This window comes from Eretmochelys imbricata, chromosome 4, assembly GCF_965152235.1.
Source record: "Eretmochelys imbricata isolate rEreImb1 chromosome 4, rEreImb1.hap1, whole genome shotgun sequence".
NCBI lineage: Eukaryota > Metazoa > Chordata > Testudines > Cheloniidae > Eretmochelys > Eretmochelys imbricata.
Window position 1 is genome coordinate 121,005,307 of NC_135575.1, and position 17,961 is coordinate 121,023,267.

General features: G+C 44.3%; 1 protein-coding gene across 1 annotated transcript in view; it reads left to right on the forward strand.

Annotated features, from left to right (window-relative positions):
* The window catches only part of MAN2B2 (mannosidase alpha class 2B member 2), a 52,749-nt gene that overhangs the window by 28,987 nt on the left and 5,801 nt on the right, over positions 1-17,961 (forward strand). Inside the window, exons 9-15 of the mRNA XM_077815876.1 lie at positions 3,151-3,337; positions 7,470-7,603; positions 9,233-9,489; positions 14,143-14,334; positions 16,815-17,067; positions 17,173-17,283; positions 17,393-17,585. Of these exons, the coding sequence (XP_077672002.1) occupies positions 3,151-3,337; positions 7,470-7,603; positions 9,233-9,489; positions 14,143-14,334; positions 16,815-17,067; positions 17,173-17,283; positions 17,393-17,585 (1,327 nt within the window). The remainder of the gene's footprint in view (positions 1-3,150; positions 3,338-7,469; positions 7,604-9,232; positions 9,490-14,142; positions 14,335-16,814; positions 17,068-17,172; positions 17,284-17,392; positions 17,586-17,961) is intronic.

Genomic DNA, 17,961 nt, shown 5'->3' on the forward strand with positions numbered 1-17,961 from the left:
GGTAACGCATTCCAGTGTTTCACCACCCTCCTAGTGAAAAAGTTTTTCCTAATATCCAACCTAAATCTCCCCCACTGCAACTTGAGACCATTACCCCTTGTCCTGTCATCCGCTACCACTGAGAATAGTCTAGATCCATCCTCTTTGGAACCACCTTTCAGGTAGTTGAAAGCAGCTATCAAATCCCCCCTCATTCTTCTCTTCCGTAGACTAAACAATCCCAGTTCCCTCAGCCTCTCCTCATAAGTCATGTGTTCCAGTCCCCTAATCATTTTTGATGCCCTCCACTGGACTCTCTCCAATTTTTCCACATCCTTCTTGTAGTGTGGGGCCCAAAACTGGACACACTACTCCAGATGAGGCCTCACCAATGTCGAATAGAGGGGAACGATCACGTCCCTCGATCTGCTGGCAATGCCCCTATTTATACATCCCAAAATGCCATTGGCCTTCTTGGCAACAAGGGCACACTGTTGACTCATATCCAGCTTCTCGTCCACTGTAACCCCTAGGTCCTTTTCTGCAGAACTGCTGCCTAGCCATTCGGTCCCTAGTCTGTAGCGGTGCATTGGATTCTTCCATCCTAAGTGCAGGACTCTGCGCTTATCCTTGTTGAACCTCATGAGATTTCTTTTGGCCCAATCCTCTTATTTGTCTAGGGCCCTCTGTATCCTATCCCTACCCTCCAGCGTATCAACCACTCCTCCCAGTTTAGTGTCGTCTGCAAACTTGCTGAGGGTGCAATCCACACCATCCTCCAGATCATTTATAAAGATATTGAACAAAACCAGCCCCAGGACCGACCCTTGGGGCGCTCTTCTTGATACTGGCTGCCAACTAGACATGGAGCCATTGATCACTATCCGTTGAGCCCGACAATCTAGCCAACTTTCTACCCACCTTACAGTGCATTCATCCAGCCCATACTTCTTTGACTTGCTGACAACAATACTGTGGGAGACAGTGTCAAAAGCTTTGCTAAAGTCAAGGAATAACAAGTCCACAGAACCAGTTATCTCGTCATAGAAGGCAATGAAGTTAGCCAGGCATGACTTGCCCTTGGTGAATCCATGCTGACTGTTCCTGATCACTTTCCTCTCCTCTAAGTGCTTCAGAATTGATTCCTTGAGGACCTGCTCCATGATTTTTCCGGGGACTGAGGTGAGGCTGACTGGCCTGTAGTACCCCGGATCCTCCTTCTTCCCTTTTTTAAAGACGGGCACTACATTAGCCTTTTTCCAGTCGTCCAGGACTTCCCCGGATCGCCATGAGTTTTCAAAGATAATAGCTAATGCCTCTGCAATCACATCCGCCAACTCCTTTAGCACTCTCGGATGCAACGCATCCGGCCCCATGGAGTTGTTCACGTCCAGCTTTTTTAAATAGTCCCGAATCACTTCTTTCTCCACAGAGGGCTGGTCACCTCCTCCCCATGCTGTGCTGCCCAGTGCAGTAGTCTGGGAGCTGACCTTGTTCGTGAAGACAGAGGCAAAAATAGTATTGAGTACATTAGCTTTTTCCACATCCTCTGTCCCTCGCTTGCCTCCCCCATTCAGTAAGGGGCCCACACTTTCCTTGACTTTCTTCTTGTTGCCAATATACCTGAAGAAACCCTTCTTGTTACTCTTAACATCTCTTGCTAGCTGCAACTCCAGGTATGATTTAGCCTTCCTGATTTCACTCCTGCATGCATGAGCAATATTTTTATACTCATCTCTGGTCATTTGTCCAATCTTCCACTTCTTGTAAGCTTCTTTTTTGTGTTTAAGATCAGCAAGGATTTCACTGTTAAGCCAAGCTGGTCGCCTGCCATATTTACTATTCTTTCTACACATCGGGATGGTTTGTCCCTGTAACCTCAATAAGGATTCTTTAAAATAAAGCCAGCTCCTTTGGACTCCTTTTCCCCTCATGTTATTCTCCCAGGGGATCTTGCCCATCAGTTCCCTGAGGGAGTCAAAGTCTGCTTTTCTGAAGTCCAGGGTCTATATTCTGCTGCTTTCCTTTCCTCCTTGTGTCAGGATCCTGAACTCGACCAGCTCATGGTCACTGCCTCCCAGGTTCCCATCCACTTTAGCTTCCCCTACTAATTCTTCCCGGTTTGTGAGCAGCAGGTCAAGAAGAGCTCTGCCCCTAGTTGATTCCTCCAGCACTTGCACCAGGAAATTGTCCCCTACATTTTTCAAAAACTTCCTGGATTGTCTGTGCACCGCTGTATTGCTCTCCCAGCAGATATCGCGGTGATTGAAGTCTCCCATGATAACCAGGGTGTGCGATCTAGTAGCTTCTGCGAGTTTTGAAGACGAATTCACAAATTATAATTGTTGTGCAAGTATTGCACCATAATTTGCATCTGGGGTTAGTTGGTGGGCACAACTAATAGTATTCAGTCAATCATTGTGCCCACAAATCAAGTTGTTTGGTTATGTATTGTCACTTATGCATCTGAGTGTGTGTGTGAGAGAGAGAGCTAGTGGTAGGCGTCCCCAGCTTAGAAAAGCAAATAAAGCTCCAAGTCTCAGCCCTTTCAAGGCCCTTTCCTCAGGACTTGTTTTATTATCCACAAAATGGTCATAAAACAAAGCAAACATAGTGGGAAAACACTGGGTAATAGTCTCAGAGGCTTTCCCCACTTCAACCAACCCGGAGAGAAGAGACACTCTCTTCCTCTTTTTGACCCAGCTTCCCCTTCCTTTTACATTCTGACCACAGCAGCCATGTGGCCTGTTGGGACCTGTTAACCCTTTTTATGCTGCAGCACCTAGTCACAGGGTGCAATCAACTGTGGAGGTAATATTGTGCTGTAAAATTAAAGGCTAAATTGAGACCCTGAAAAAAAATATCTGTCCTTACGTATTTCACTTTTGTGACCCAATCACTGATTATGTGGGAAGGCATTCATAATAATCTCACACTAAAAGGAAAAGATAGATGGAAATCTTTGTGTGTCTTGTCTTTGACTATCTTGCTTCATTTATTACTCTTTAGGAATAGTCAAAATACAAATTTGGGACTACAGTTGTAGGAAAGCAGTACATTAAATTATCTCACATGTGGGGATGATTTATTCATAGTACTATAATTCAATTGTGCAGACCTAAATTTGGGATTCAAGTGGATTGTAACTTTTAAATCTCTTTTAAATGTAAGGTTCAGCACCATGATGGTATAACAGGGACAGAATCCCCCAAGGTGAAGGACATGTATATGAATCACTTGATGGATGGAATAGTTAATGTGAAGAAACTGATGGCATCCATAATCTTAGACACAGACAATGCCAAGAAGAATGGAAAACTCTATTCTTATGTTTACAATAAAGACATAGGAAAACGAGGTAATGTCTTAAATTCTTTTTGTTTTTCTAGATTGGTGTATGAAGCATATTCTCCTGCTCAAATTAAATGGCAAAAGTGTTATCGTTGTAAGTAGAGCTGGGCAAAGATTTTCGGACAAATAGTTTATGAAACAAAAAATGCAGTTTTGGTCAACCCAAATCCTTGATTAATGGATTAGAAAACATGTCTTACTGTGATAGACTCAAGGAGCTCAATCTTTTTAGTTTAACAAAGAGAATCATAGAATATCAGGGTTGGAAGGGACCTCAGGAGGTCATCTAGTCAAACACGATGCTCAAAGCAGGACCAATCCCCAACTAAATCATCCCAGCTAAGGCTTTGTCAAGTCGGACCTTAAAAACCTCAAAGGAAGGAGTTTCCACCACCTCCCTAGGCAATGCATTCCAGTGCTTCACCACCCTCTTAGTGAAAAAGATTTTCCTAATATCAAACCAAAACCTCCCCAACTGCAACTTCAGACCATTACTCCTTGTTCTGTCATCTGCTACCACTGAGAACATTCCAGATCCATCCTCTTTTGGAACCCCCTTTCAGGAAGTTGAAAGCAGCTATCAAATCCCCCCTCATTCTTCTCTTCTGCAGACTAAACAATCACAGTTCCCCCAGCCTCTCCTCGTAAGTCATGTGTTGCAGTCCCCTAATCATTTTTCTTGCCCTCCGCTGGACTCTTTCCAATTTTTCCACATCCTTCTTGTAGTGTAGGGCCCAAAACTGGACACAATACTCCAGATGAGGCCTCACCAATGTGGAATAGAGGGGAAAGATCACGTCCCTGGATCTGCTGGCAATGCCTGTACTTATACAGCCCAAACTGCTGTTAGCCTTCTTGGCAACAAGGGCACACTGTTGACTCATATCCAGCTTCTGGTCCACCGTAACCCCTAGGTCCTTTTCTGCAGAACTGCTGCCTAGCCATTTGATCCCTAGTCAGTAGCAGTGCATGGGATTCTTCCTTCCTAAGTGAAGGACTCTGCACTTATTCTTGTTGAATCTCATGAGATTTCTTTTGGCCCAATCCTCTTATTTGTCTAGGGCCCTCTGTATCCTATCCCTACCCTCCAGCTTATCTACCACTCCTCCCAGTTTGGTGTCATCTGAAAACTTGAGGAGGGTGCAATCCATGCCGTCCTCCAGATCAGCAATGAAGATATTGAACAAAACCAGCCCCAGGACTCACCCTTGGGGCACTCCGCTTGATACTGGCTGCCAACTAGACATGGAGCCATTGATCACTATCCGTTGAGCCCAACAATCTAGCCAGCTTTCTGTCCACCTTATCGTCCATTCAGCCAGCCCATACTTTTTTAACTTGCTGACAAGAATACACGGTGGGAGACCGTGTCAAAAGTTTTGCTAAAGTCAAGGAATAAGACGTCCACTGCTTTCCCCTCATCCACAGAGCCAGTTATCTTGTCATAGAAGGCAATTAGATTAGTCAGGCTTGACTTGCCCTTGGTGAATCCATGCTGACTGTTCCTGATCACTTTCCTCTCCTCTAAATGCTTCAGAATTGATTCCTTGAGGACCTGCTCCATGATTTTTCCAGGGACTGAGGTGAGGCTGACTGGCCTGTAGTTCCCAGGATCCTCCTTCTTCCCTTTTTTAAAGATGGGCACTATATTAGCCTTTTCCCAGTCGTCCAGGACCTTCCCGGATCACCATGAGTTTTCAGAGATAATGGCCAATGGCTCTGCAATCACATCCGCCAACTCCTTCAGCACCCTCGGATGCAGCGCATCTGGCCCCATGGACTTGTGGTTGTCCAGCTTTTCTAAATAGTCCCGAACCACTTCTTTCTCCACAGAGGGCTGGTCACCTCCTCCCCATGCTGTGCTGCCCAGTGCAGTAGTCTGGGAGCTGATCTTATTCATGAAGACAGAGGCAAAAATAGTATTGAGTACATTAGCTTTTTCCACATCCTCTGTCCCTCGCTTGCCTCCCCCATTCAGTAAGGGACCCACACTTTCCTTGACTTTCTTCTTGTTGCTGACATACCTGAAGAAACCCTTCTTGTTACTCTTAACATCTCTTGCTAGCTGCAACTCCAAGTGTGATTTGGCCTTCCTGATTTCACTCCTGCATGCCTGAGCAATATTTTTATACTCATCCTTGGTCATTTGTCCAATCTTCCACTTCTTGTAAGCTTCTTTTTTGTGTTTAAGATCAGCAAGGATTTCACTGTTAAGCCAAGCTGGTCGCCTGCCATATTTACTATTCTTTCTACACATCGGGATGGTTTGTCCCTGTAACCTCAATAAGGATTCTTTAAAATACAGCCAGCTCCCTTGGACTCCTTTTCCCCTCATGTTATTCTCCCAGGGGATCCTGCCCATCAGTTCCCTGAGGGAGTCAAAGTCTGCTTTTCTGAAGTCCAGGGTCTGTATTCTGGTGCTCTCCTTTCTTCCTTGTGTCAGGATCCTGAACTCGACCATCTTATGGTCACTGCCTCCCAGGTTCTCATCCACTTTTGCTTCCCCTACTAATTCTTCCCAGTTTGTGAGCAGCAGGTCAAGAAGAGCTCTGCCCCTAGTTGGTTCCTCTAGCACTTGCACCAGGAAATTGTCCCCTACACTTTCCAAAAACTTCCTGGATTGTCTGTGCACCGCTGTATTGCTCTCCCAGCAGATATCAGGGTGATTGAAGTCTCCCATGAGAACCAGGGCCTGTGATCTAGTAACTTCTGTTAGTTGCCGGAAGAAAGCCTCGTCCACCTCATCCCCTTGGTTTGGTGATCTATAGCAGACTCTCACCGCAACATCACCCTTGTTTCTCACACTTCTAAACTTAATCCGGAGACTGACAACTTAATTCCATCACTGCCAATTTTTTAAATCAAGATTGGATGTTTTTCTAAATGATATGCTCTAGGAATTATTTTTGGGGAAGCTCTGTGGTCTGTGTTACATAGGAGATCAGACTCAATGATCACAATCGTCCCTTGTGGCCTTGGAATCTATGAATCTATTAAAATATTTGCAACTGTTCGACAAAAATAATGTGAACCATTCGCAAAATGGCCAGAGGAGGAGCTGGTGGTGACACAGCCGCCAGTGCTGCTGTCCCGTTCTCTCTCCCCCTTCCCCCCACCCCAACCTTTAGCGCAATAGTTAGGACGCTCATCTGGGATGTGGAAGACCCAGGTTTGACCTGGAAGACCCTGTGCAGAACAGATGCCAAACTGATTTTTTTTTCTCCAGTTAACTGAAAATTCTAAAAAACTCTAAAACCTGGAACTGAATGCTAAGCTCTAATTGTAAGCCATCATTTGGAAGAGGCCAAGTACCAAGGATACCCACCAAGCCTCAAGCAAACTCAAGCAAGGCAGCTGAGCCACCAAGTCTCAGGCACCCAAAACCAAAGGTCATGCAGTAGGGACCCAGAGCTTTGTGTGAATAAAGACTACAGGACTGGACCCCAAATTCTGCCTTCAGACATGTGTCCAAAGGAGAATTTGGCATGACAAAGACAGTTCCTTAACTAGTCTTCCTAACTGGAGGAAGGAGTCTAGGATATACAGTAGTCAACTTTATGGAAGATTTTCCTTATGATTTACTTCCAGGATATGCAAGAATTTATTAATGTGTTCTAGGAATCTGTTTATTTGAGGAAGATTATGGAGTTCCTTTAAAAAAAGCTGGTTTGTTTTGGAGACTTTTATTATTGTTGAATGGAAACCGTGCTTTGGGCAGCAGCTTTTGCATTGTTTATGGGATATTGAAATTAGGTTTCCCTATAGAATCTCCTGCATAACACTACTGTATTTAGGCTGTATGATTGTAAATAGAGGAGAACTTTTTATTGTCATGACTTAGTGGCTAGCCTGTTGTAATTAATATTAATGGCAAATGTGTTTCTTTGAATTCTGGGCCTTTGTGTGGTTCAAACAGAAGAATAATATACCAAAGGGGCATTGGCTTTATGCAGTATTATAAATATAGATCTGAATGTGTAACCATGATACACTCTTTGAGGCATATTTTTTAGATTGAAACCTGAAAGATGGTGATCGTATTCTACGTGGGTAGTACTGTATGTTCCTTAAAAGAAAAATGACTGTGCATTACTGTTTCTTATTTTAAAGCTGTATTTTTACTTTGTGTGCGTGAAAAGGTACAAGGAGTGTTGAACAATACATTATTGTCTATAATCCCCTGGCATGGAACATCACTACCTTTGTCATTGTTGCTATGAGCTACTCAGCAGTCAGTGTGTATGATGAATTGGGACATCCTGTACCGGCACAGGTACTGTGTGGTTATGTTAATGTATATATTGCATTTCTCTTTGTAACTGGAAATGGCCCACCTTGATTATCACTACAAAAGGTTTTCTTCCCCTCTACCCCCACCCCCACCCCTGCTCTCCTGCTGGTAATAGCTCATCTTAAGTGATCGCTCTCCTTTCAGTGTGTATGATAACACCCATTGTTTCATGTTCTCTGTGTATATAAATCTCCTCACTGTATTTTCCACTGAATGCATCCAATGAAGTGAGCTATAGTTCATGAAAGCTTATGCTCAAATAAATTGGTTAGTCTCTAAGGTGCCACTAGTACTCCTTTTCTCTTTGTAACTGACTCTTTCATTGCAGTACAGTCATTTCCAATTCCCTTTTTTTCTTTCCCATCTTAGCAAGACATGATAGCTTCTCCTGTAAATTAGAAACAACAACATGATTATATTGGTTTTTCCCCAGTTGCTCATGTAATTAAGCACCCTGCCTATAAATCTCAGTTATTCAGTCCAATTTACTTTCCCAAAACAGAAAGTATCACCAAAATGTATAATGTTAAGGACAAAGGGGAGGATCCTGTATATTTTACAAGGATTTGAAATTATTTGGCATGTTAAGGAAACAAAAGAGGCCCCAAGGGAGGAGTGTGTGGAATTGGATGAGTGCAGGGTGGGCCCGCTCTCCCACAGTTGCAGTTTCTGTCCTGCGGGGCTGGGCCCGGCTCCCTCCTCCAGGCATGTCAACTTGCTGAACAAGATTGAAACATCACTCAGGTTTGGAGGGGCGTCCAGATCAAATTTCAGTGAGTGGCGTTGCAACCTGGCACGCGGGTTCACAGCACCAGTCAGGTTTGTCCCTGCCTCCCCTCCACCATGATGGAGGAGCACTTGGGCTAAATCTGCAAACCTTGGCACTGCAACCCTGGGTGCCAGGTCCCAATGCTCAGAGCAGGAGAGCAGGCCCAGACCTGCAGGACAGGAACCACTACTAGAGAACGGGTGTGCGACAGGCTTGCTCTTCACCCACCCCATCCACGCCAGACTGGAAGAATTGTGTTTGTCTAGGCCAGGGCCCAGTGATGGGTTAATCCAGTCCTGGATGTGGCGACCGATCCAGAACCTTTCCATGATCATTGGTAGGTTGGGATCCACTGTTTGGGAAACAGTGATTTAAAACACAATTTTGAAGTGTGTAGGCAGCCTCCGAGGAACCCCCAAGATGTTCCAATCATTTTTCTGTCAAACATCTTTTTTGTTAGTTTCAAGCGAGGTTTGCTTTTGTTTTTGTTTTTTCAATTACACTGGTCTTTTAAGATGGATTTGAAGGCACTGTTGCACTCATTTAAATCAACAGCTTTGATTTCATGTTGGCAAGGAGTTCGTTAAAATGTTAAATAATCTCATAGTTTGACACTAATATTTAATCCCAAACAAAACTGTGAATCTTAAATTGAAGTTGCTAAATAACTCCCCTCTTATCAAAACAGAAAAAAAGAACATCATAATTCTAAATTTTAAAGGTGAACATGTTTGGAAATTCTCATGTGAAGATACCAAGTGAGACTTTTCAAATATGCACGTTAGACATATATCAATTAGCTCTGTCTGAAATACAACATCATTCTCTCTCTTAACTTGCAGATCCAAAGCTCAGCAGAATCCCCCTCTACCTATGATCTGTATATTCTTGTCACATTAAGTGGTCTCAGTTACCGAAGATACAGCATTAAGTTATCAGCTGACAAGGAATCTGCATTCATTGCGAGATCAGTTAAATATGGACGAAAAGTCATAAAGCATGCTGATCATCAGAGTAGACGGCTGATTCCTGTGTTTAACGACTGCTACACAGTGATGTTGGACCAAAATACTAATCTAATGCACAGCATTACTGACAGGTGAGGCTACCAGCATTTTTCATTTTAGTCAAACAGCATTTTATGATAAGCAAAGCTTTTTAAAAAAAGGAAATCCAGATACTTGATCACATATTATCCTCTGAGGATTAACGACTAACAAGAGTGCTTTACAATCAAAGGACTTGAAAACTTCTCCCTTCTGCTCATTTTGTGAAGTGAGCTAATGAATGGTCTTATTCCTAAACTACTTTTTTCCCCTGTGGTATTGAATCTGTGTAGTCAGTGAAATGTTCATTGATTCATAATTCCAAGGCCAGAAGTATCACTGTGATCATCTAGTCTGACCTCCTGTATAGCACAGGCCATAGAACTTCCCCAAAATATTATGGTTAACTAACTTAGATTTTATAATGTACTAACTTTAGGAGATCAAGTATATTTAAAATAGATACTATAACAGGGTGCCCAAGTGCCCCCTTGTGGCTTTGCAGGCACCCTGCTCATGAGCCCCCTCTGATGGGCCCTTAAACACTCCACACAGTCTCTGATGTGGTTCACAGCACGCCTTCCCAGGGCTGGTTTAACATCAAATAAAGTTCACGCAGTCCTCAGAGTCCTTAATTACAAAATAATTCCCAGTGAGCCCCCAACATAAAGTCCATCATCACAATTCAACAGTTCATACTTAGCTCCAGTTCTTCTGCCATGCCGAGAGCTCTTCCTCTTCCAGTCTGCACCACCCAAAGCCATCAGTGCCAACCCTTTCTGCCTGGAGCTCAGCCCTCTGGCCCTGGCTTCCTCCTTCTTCAGTGTCTCCCTGTTCTGGGAGAGAAGGCAGTCTATATACTGCCGTCCTCCAGAATCGTCCTCCTGATTGCTAGGAGAGAGGGGAAACCTGCCCCACCTCACACTACAGGGCTCCTGATCCTGGGCCCTTAAAGGAACAGTGTCCGGGGGTTTTTCTCCCCTCATCCAACTCCCAGTACCCCGGTCCTGCTTCCTCACTTGTTCTACCCGGCCATTTTCTGGGTCTTTGTTTATTCCAGTACCCCAGAAATTGGGTCCTCTGGCCCCCTTTCCTCTTATACTAGTACATCCTGTTACAGATACAATACGAATCTACAGTGAATTTATATGATCTCACATGATGTAACGATAGCCAAGTGCTCTCCTCCCCATCAGTAATTCCTACTGTGTTCTCTAAAACTGCTAGCTCTAGGATGCAAACATAGAGAACTTCTTAAAGAGAACTTGACGTTCCTTTTATTTATTTATATTTAAATAAAAGGAAATAAAACCAAAAAACTGACCAAGAGTGCAAACTAACTGAATACATCTGTCGGTTTACAGGTCCGGATCCTTATATGGTTTAAATTGCCGTAGCTCCTTTGACTTCAGTGGAGTTATGCTGATTTACAATGGCAGACGGATCCAGCCCATAGTTTTCAAGTTGGCACATGCATCTTACTAATGATCTTGGATCTTATTCACAGAGGTGTTTTTGCTTAGAATCATCTCCCTCACAGGGGTATTTGGAGGATTAACTAGTTCCTAGTTAATGTTTGTACAGTACTTTGAAGATGGAAAGCGATAAGCATTATTATTAGAGATGGGCCTGAACCAAAGCCCTGGATTTGAACACTGAGAAAGATCAGATTCCATGTCCACATTTTAAAATTGGGCCCTCTCTCTAGAATGGAGATAAATTACAAATCTGGATTCAAACACCAACCTTAGAAATTTGGAGGATAGAAACTGTGAATCCAGATCTGCATTTGTGTGGCTCAGGCCTGTTATTGTGGTGTGTGATATTGAAATGTTACAGTTTACTGTTGAAGTTTTGGCAGGTCCCTTGGTATGGGAAAAGCTTGAGGAATACATAAATAAACACTATATCTGAAGGCTCTTCTTCTTCTCCCCTTTCCCTCTCTATAACTTTTCTCCACCCCCTGCTGATGTATGGTAGTTTGTGTCTGATGGGGCACGCCATCCCTGTATAAACACTCATACGAGGGAAGGGTGGTGGGGGTATCAGCAAGGGTGTTGAACACCCTAAAGCTTGTTTTGAAATGGTGGGGAAAGGTAGTCATCCCCTGTGCCCCTGCCTCCCCCAGCATCTCCCCCCCGCAAACCCCATGGTATTTAGCTGGATGTCCACACTGGCAGGTAGTTAGTGTTTGAGGTGGTTTAAAAATTCAATAAAGTGCCAGCCTTCGGTTGAACCAAATTTACTGCATGGAGTCTTCATTCCTGCTGTGTCTGAGTCAATGATTGTGGTAGAACTGCTAATGGTTTTGTGGCAAATTATGCTTTACACACAAATGGCCCATTAATAATGTTAACACTTACACAGAGCTTCATAATCACTGAGTAATTCAGTTCTCCTGACTCCCCAGCAAAGGCTGTCAATAAGTATTTTCCCTGCTTTACAAGGGAGCGGCAGGTGAATGTGGGAGGGAAGTTGGAAGACTAAGGGCTAGTCTACACTAGAAGCGCTAAAGAAGCGCAGCTGTACAACTGTAGCGTGTCTGGTGAAGAAGCTCTATGCTGACAGGAGAGAGCTCTCCCGTTAGCCCAATAAAACCACCTCAGTGAGAGGCAGTAGCTATGTCAGTGGGAGACGCTCTCCCACCAACATAGCACTGTCCACACAGGCGCTTAGCTTGGTGTAGCTTCGGTCACTCAGGGGGGTTGCTTAGAGATGTTACCCCTGAGTGATATAAGTCATAGCAATATATGTAGTAGTGTGTACAAGCTCTAAGTGGCACATCTCTACATACTTCACAAGTAGAAGAAGGAGGCAGAGTTGGTATTAAAACTGGCGAGTTCCTGATTCCACATCCTGTGCTCAGGTCTCTAAGGCCACCCCCTTTGTTACCAGGGCTGCGTATCAGGTCCTGGGTTATGTTAGTTTATGTAGCTATAAAAATTGCTTTAGCTGACCAGATTCTGCTTGACCAATATTATGTGACCTAAATTTTTATTCAGTAGAGAACCTTTGAACCCAGGTTCATAAGCAATCTTGCTCTTATAAGACTTCAAATCATGGAGCTAATGGGAATAACTTAAGCAACATTTAGATTTGCTGAAAACACAAAATGACACTGGGAATTGCATGAAATTGTTAAGGAGGCCAGTGACTATTTTACAATTATTTACAGTGGGTTCTGTGATGGCAAATATTTAGCAAGAGGCACTTGCCTTAGAATCATAGAATATCAGGGTTGGAAGGGACCTCAGGATGTCATCTAGTCAAACCCCCTGCTCAAAGCAGGACCAATCCCCAACTAAATCATCCCAGCCAGGGCTTTGTCAGGCCTGACCTTAAAAACCTCAAAGGAAGGAGATTCCACCACCTCCCTAGGTAACCCATTCCAGTTCTTCACCACCCTCCTAGTGAAAAAGTTTTTCCTAATATCCAACCTAAACCTCCCCCACTGCAACTTGAGACCATTACTCCTTGTTCTGTCATCTGCTACCACTGAGAACAGTCTAGATCCATCCTCTTTGGAACCTCATTTCAGGAAGTTGAAAGCAGCTATCAAATCCCCCCTCATTCTTCTCTTCTGCAGACTAAATAATCCCAGTTCCCCCAGCCTCTCCTCATAAGTCAGGTGTTGCAGTCCCCTAATCATTTTTATTGCCCTCCACTGGACTCTTTCCAATTTTTCCACATCCTTCTTGTAGTGTGGGGCCCAAAACTGGACACACTACTCCAGATGAGGCCTCACCAATGTCGAATAGAGGTGAACAATCATGTCCCTCGATCTGCTGGCTTTGCCCCTACTTATACATCCCAAAATACCATTGGCCTTCTTGGCAACAAGGGCACACTGTCGACTCATATCCAGCTTCTGGTCCACCGTAACCCCTAGGTCCTTTTCTGCAGAACTGCTGCCGAGCCACTTGGTCCCTAGTCTGTAGCAGTGTATGGGATTCTTCCTTCCTAAGTGAAGGACTCTGCACTTGTCCTTGTTGAACCTCATGAGATTTCTTTTGGCTCAATCCTCTAATTTGTCTAGGTCCCTCTGTATCCTGTCCCTACCCTCCAGCATATCTCCCACTTCTCCCAGTTTAGTGTCACCTGCAAACTTGCTGAGGGTGCAGTCCATGCCATCTTCCAGATCGTTAATGAAGATATTGAACAAAACCAGCCCCAGGACTCACCCTTGGGGCACTCCACTTGATACCGGCTGCCAACTAGACATGGAGCCATTGATCACTACCCATTGAGCCCGACAATCTAGCCAGCTTTCTATCCACCTTATCGTCCATTCATCCAGCCCATACTTCTTTAACTTGCTGGCAAGAATACTGTGGGAGACCGTATCAAAAGCTTTGCTAAAGTCAAGGAATAAGACGTCCACTGCTTTCCCCTCATCCACAGAGCCAGTTATCTTATCATAGAAGGCAATGAAGTTAGTCAGGCATGACTTGCCCTTGGTGAATCCATGCTGACTGTTCCTGATCACTTTCCTCTCCTCTAAGTGCTTCAAAATTGATTCCTTGAGGATCTGCTCCATGATTTCTTCCTGCTGGCCTCAATCTCCTGCTGCGTATTTATTCATTTTAGCTAAAGAAACAGATATTTTCTAAGATTCCCATCCTCATTCCCCTTGCAATTAAGTGTTGCAGATAATACTTACACAATGTATAGCTATATAATACATTTTCCCCTTTATACATTTACAGGAAGACTAACCGGACTGTCCAAGTAACTCAGGGGTTTCTTGAATATCATGTGAATGGAGATGTGAGGAAGGGGCCCATTTCAGATAACTACTTATTTACCCCTAATGGATCAGCTGTTGAAGAATCAGAAGCAGTGGGACTGGAGGTTGTTTCTGGAAACCTAATGAGAGAGATCAGGCAATATTTTTACAGGTAAAGATACTCATTTGAATTTTTCATCCTCTTTACACATGCAGGAGTAATCCTGTACAGCAGTGGTCTCCAACCTTTTTAAACCCAAGATCACTATTTGAATCTAAGTGCAACCCAGGATCTACCCTGTCCCTTCCCTGAGGCCCCACCCCTTCCCAAAAGCCTTACCCTGCTCACTCCATCCCCCCTCTCTCTCCGTCACTCGCTCTTCCCCACCCTCACTCAGTTTCACTGGGCTAAGGTAGTGGATTGGGGTTTGGGAGGGGGTTCAGGCTCTGGGCTGGGGCTGAGGGGTTCACAGTGTGGGAGGGGGCTCTGGGCTGAGCCTGGGGCAGGGGGTTGGGGTGCAAGAGGGAGTGAGGGGTGTAAGCTCTAGGAGGGAGTTTGGGTGCAGGAGGGGTCTCCGGCTGGGACAGGGGATTGGGGTGCAGGAGGGGGTGCAGGGTGTGGGCTCTGGGAGGGTGTTGGGTGCAGGAGGGGGCTCCAGACTGGGGCAGAGTGTTGGGGTGCAGGAAGGGGTACAGGGTGCTGGCTCTGGAAGGGGGGTCAGGCCTGGAGCAGGGGTGTGGGGTGTAGAAGGGAGTATAGGGTGCTAGGTCCGGGAGGGCGCTCAGGGCTGGGGGTTGGGGTGTAGGTGGGTTTGGGGTGCTGGCTCGGGGAGGGGGCTCAGGGTGGGGTTTGGGGTGGAAGAGGGGGTTCAGGGTACAGGAGGAGGTTTGGGGTTCTGGCTCCAGGACGGGGCTGGAGTGCGGCCTCCCGCCGAGCAGCACTTACTTCTGGTGGCCCCAGGTCAGTGGCAGGCACGGCAAGGCTAAGGCAGCTCTCTGCCTACCCCAGCCCCACACTGCTCCCGGAAGGGGCCAACATGCCTCTGTGGCCCCGGGGGGGAGGGAGCACATGGCTCCACGCACTGCCCCTCTCTGCAAGCACCACCCCCACAGCTCCCATGGGCCACAGCTTCCCATTCCCGGCCAATGGGAGCTGCAGGGGCAGTGCTTGCAGGCAGGAGTAGCTCATGGATGGAGATACCTGCCCACCTGCGGCTGCTCTGGCCGCTTCCAGGAGCAGCGTGGGGCCGGGGTAGGCAGGGAGTCTGCCTTAGCAGCAGCCCCGCTGCACCACCGGAGATCGCGATCGACTGGGAGATCCTCTAGGATTGACCAGTTGATTGCAATCTACCGTTTGGTGACCACTGCTGTACAAAGAAAAGGAGGACTTGTGGCACCTAGGAGACTAACCAGTTTATTTAAGCATAAGCTTTCATGAGCTACAGCTCACTTCATCGGACTGCTGTCCAGTCATCTCTAAACAGTGCCGTGTGTGTTGTACAGCTCTTAGTGGATTATGTTTAACATGTGGCTGGTGAAGAAGACACTGGTTCAGTACCTAGTTTAATGGTGCAGCTGTGGGTTTTGCTGTTGAGGTGAGGAGAGTTAGAAATGTGGTGTGTTCAGTTGTGAGTTGGTTTGTTTGTTTTTCATATGGAGTAACGGTGCAATTAAAAAACAAGATTCAAGTCTGCTGAGATCCTGAATCTTCTATGTTGGTTGAATTTCGACAAGTCTCTAATTAGAGTACAGGCTGCAATCTGCGTATTGGAAAAAGAGCTAATTAAAGACAAAAGAGGGAACTGAGTCCCCGACAATGAGGCATTCAGATCTCTTTTCTGTGAACTCTGAAGAGCTAGCTGCTTTTTCTCTGTTTAAGAGTATTTACAGCCAACTACCTTTTAATTTTTTTATTAGCTGATGGTTGTTTTATTGAAGTTTTTTGTTACTTTAAGTGAAATTGCCATGCACAAGGGCGGTTATTGTGTCAAGAAAGATTTGGAATTACTATACACATAAAAGATATAAAATGGAATTTGTGTATGAAAATTCATGTTCTTTAGATGGGAAAACTGAACTCAGGTTTATTTATATCTTTTCCTGAATGTAAACATGTTGTTTACATTGTTATTTGCAATACTTGTCTGTGCAGCATTTCAACTAGAAAGTAAATATGTTCTAGATAGACTTTCCATTTGAATAATGTTCATTTTGTATGTAAGGATTTTTTTTTTTTTTTTTGCTCTATAGTAATAGAAGTGTCTACTGTAGTCTGTACTTACATGACTATGAGAGTGAAAACAAGATAATATCCTTCCATTCAAGAGTGTATTAAGGAGAAATGACAGAAAAATAGCTATAATTTTGAACAATCCAAAATAAGAGGAACATGTAGTAAAATGAATGAAACCCACCTGCCCACCCACGCACACAACATGTGGGACACCAATGAATACTGTAGAATTTCCATTTATACAAATTGGATCTCTGAAATTTGAAAAGCTAAAAATCATTTCACTAGTTACACAAAGCAGGTAAAATCCAGACAAAATACTGCAGGTTCATTAATAATGCAAACTGTGACCTGACATAACTAATCAAATATTAGTTTAACTTGCTAAACTTCACATTATTTACCCTCTTGTTTTGTAGGAATATAACCTCTCAGGATTACATGTATGTGGCATATTCAAGAATCTACAGTATACCAGGAGGTTATGATGATAAGCTGCTTTGTCACAGGATAGAGCAAGAATACAGAGTTGGACCTTTGGAACTAAATCATGAGGCAATCCTCAGAACAAGCACAAATTTAAACACTAAGCAGACACTTTACACTGACAACAATGGCTATCAGATGCAGAAGAGACAGTACAAGGCCTATGCGAATAATACAGTGGCTCGGGTAAGCATAAAACTGTAATCCAAAATCAAGTGTGTATCCTGTTCATGCTCTGTTACGTTGCACAAACTTAATGTTTTTGTTGTTTAATTTATTGTGTGTCATCAGAACTATTATCCTATGGTCCAGACTGCCTACATTGAGGATGACAGCATGAGGCTGATGCTGCTTGCAGAAAGATCTCATGGTGTCTCAAGTCAAGGAAATGGGCAAGTGGAGGTAATGAATGAAAATGATTTGACAATAAAACAGTAATTTCATGGCTCCTGATGATCCGAATAAAGGATGATAGCTGATGACTGTTCTGGCATTTATCTTCATCATGCAGGTGATGCTTCATAGGAGACTGTGGAATAACCTTGAGTGGGACCTGAATTACAATCTCACTTTGAATGACACCTCAGTGGTTCGTCCACTGTTCTGGCTCATCTTAGGAACTAAGCCTGTGGCTGATGGTCTGTATCAGACAAGTGCTCTGGCTTTAGAACACAGACCAGTTGTTATGTATGGAGAGCTAACAGGTAACTGTTCTACTTACCTTTTTTAAAACTAAGAATTGTTCCTTTGTTTTGCCTAAAGTCAGACTCCTAAGTCTATATTTAGGCACCTAAACAGCTGGCCCACCTTTTCCAAGGTAAGCGCCCACAATTTCTCATTGCCTTTTAAGAGGAAGTGCTGGATGCTCAGCACCTTTGAAAATGGGGCTACTTATTCACATTCCTGGCTGTATAGATTTAGGAGCCTAACTCTAGGCATCCATTGGCTGAAAAACTTGACCACAGTAGCTAACTGAGAGAACTTTTGAGTCCAAGTTTAAAACATCTTTCAAATAAAAAAGACATGTAGTAGAATAGCAGTAGCAAGACTTGACGAAGCATGCTTTGCTGGGGCACTAAT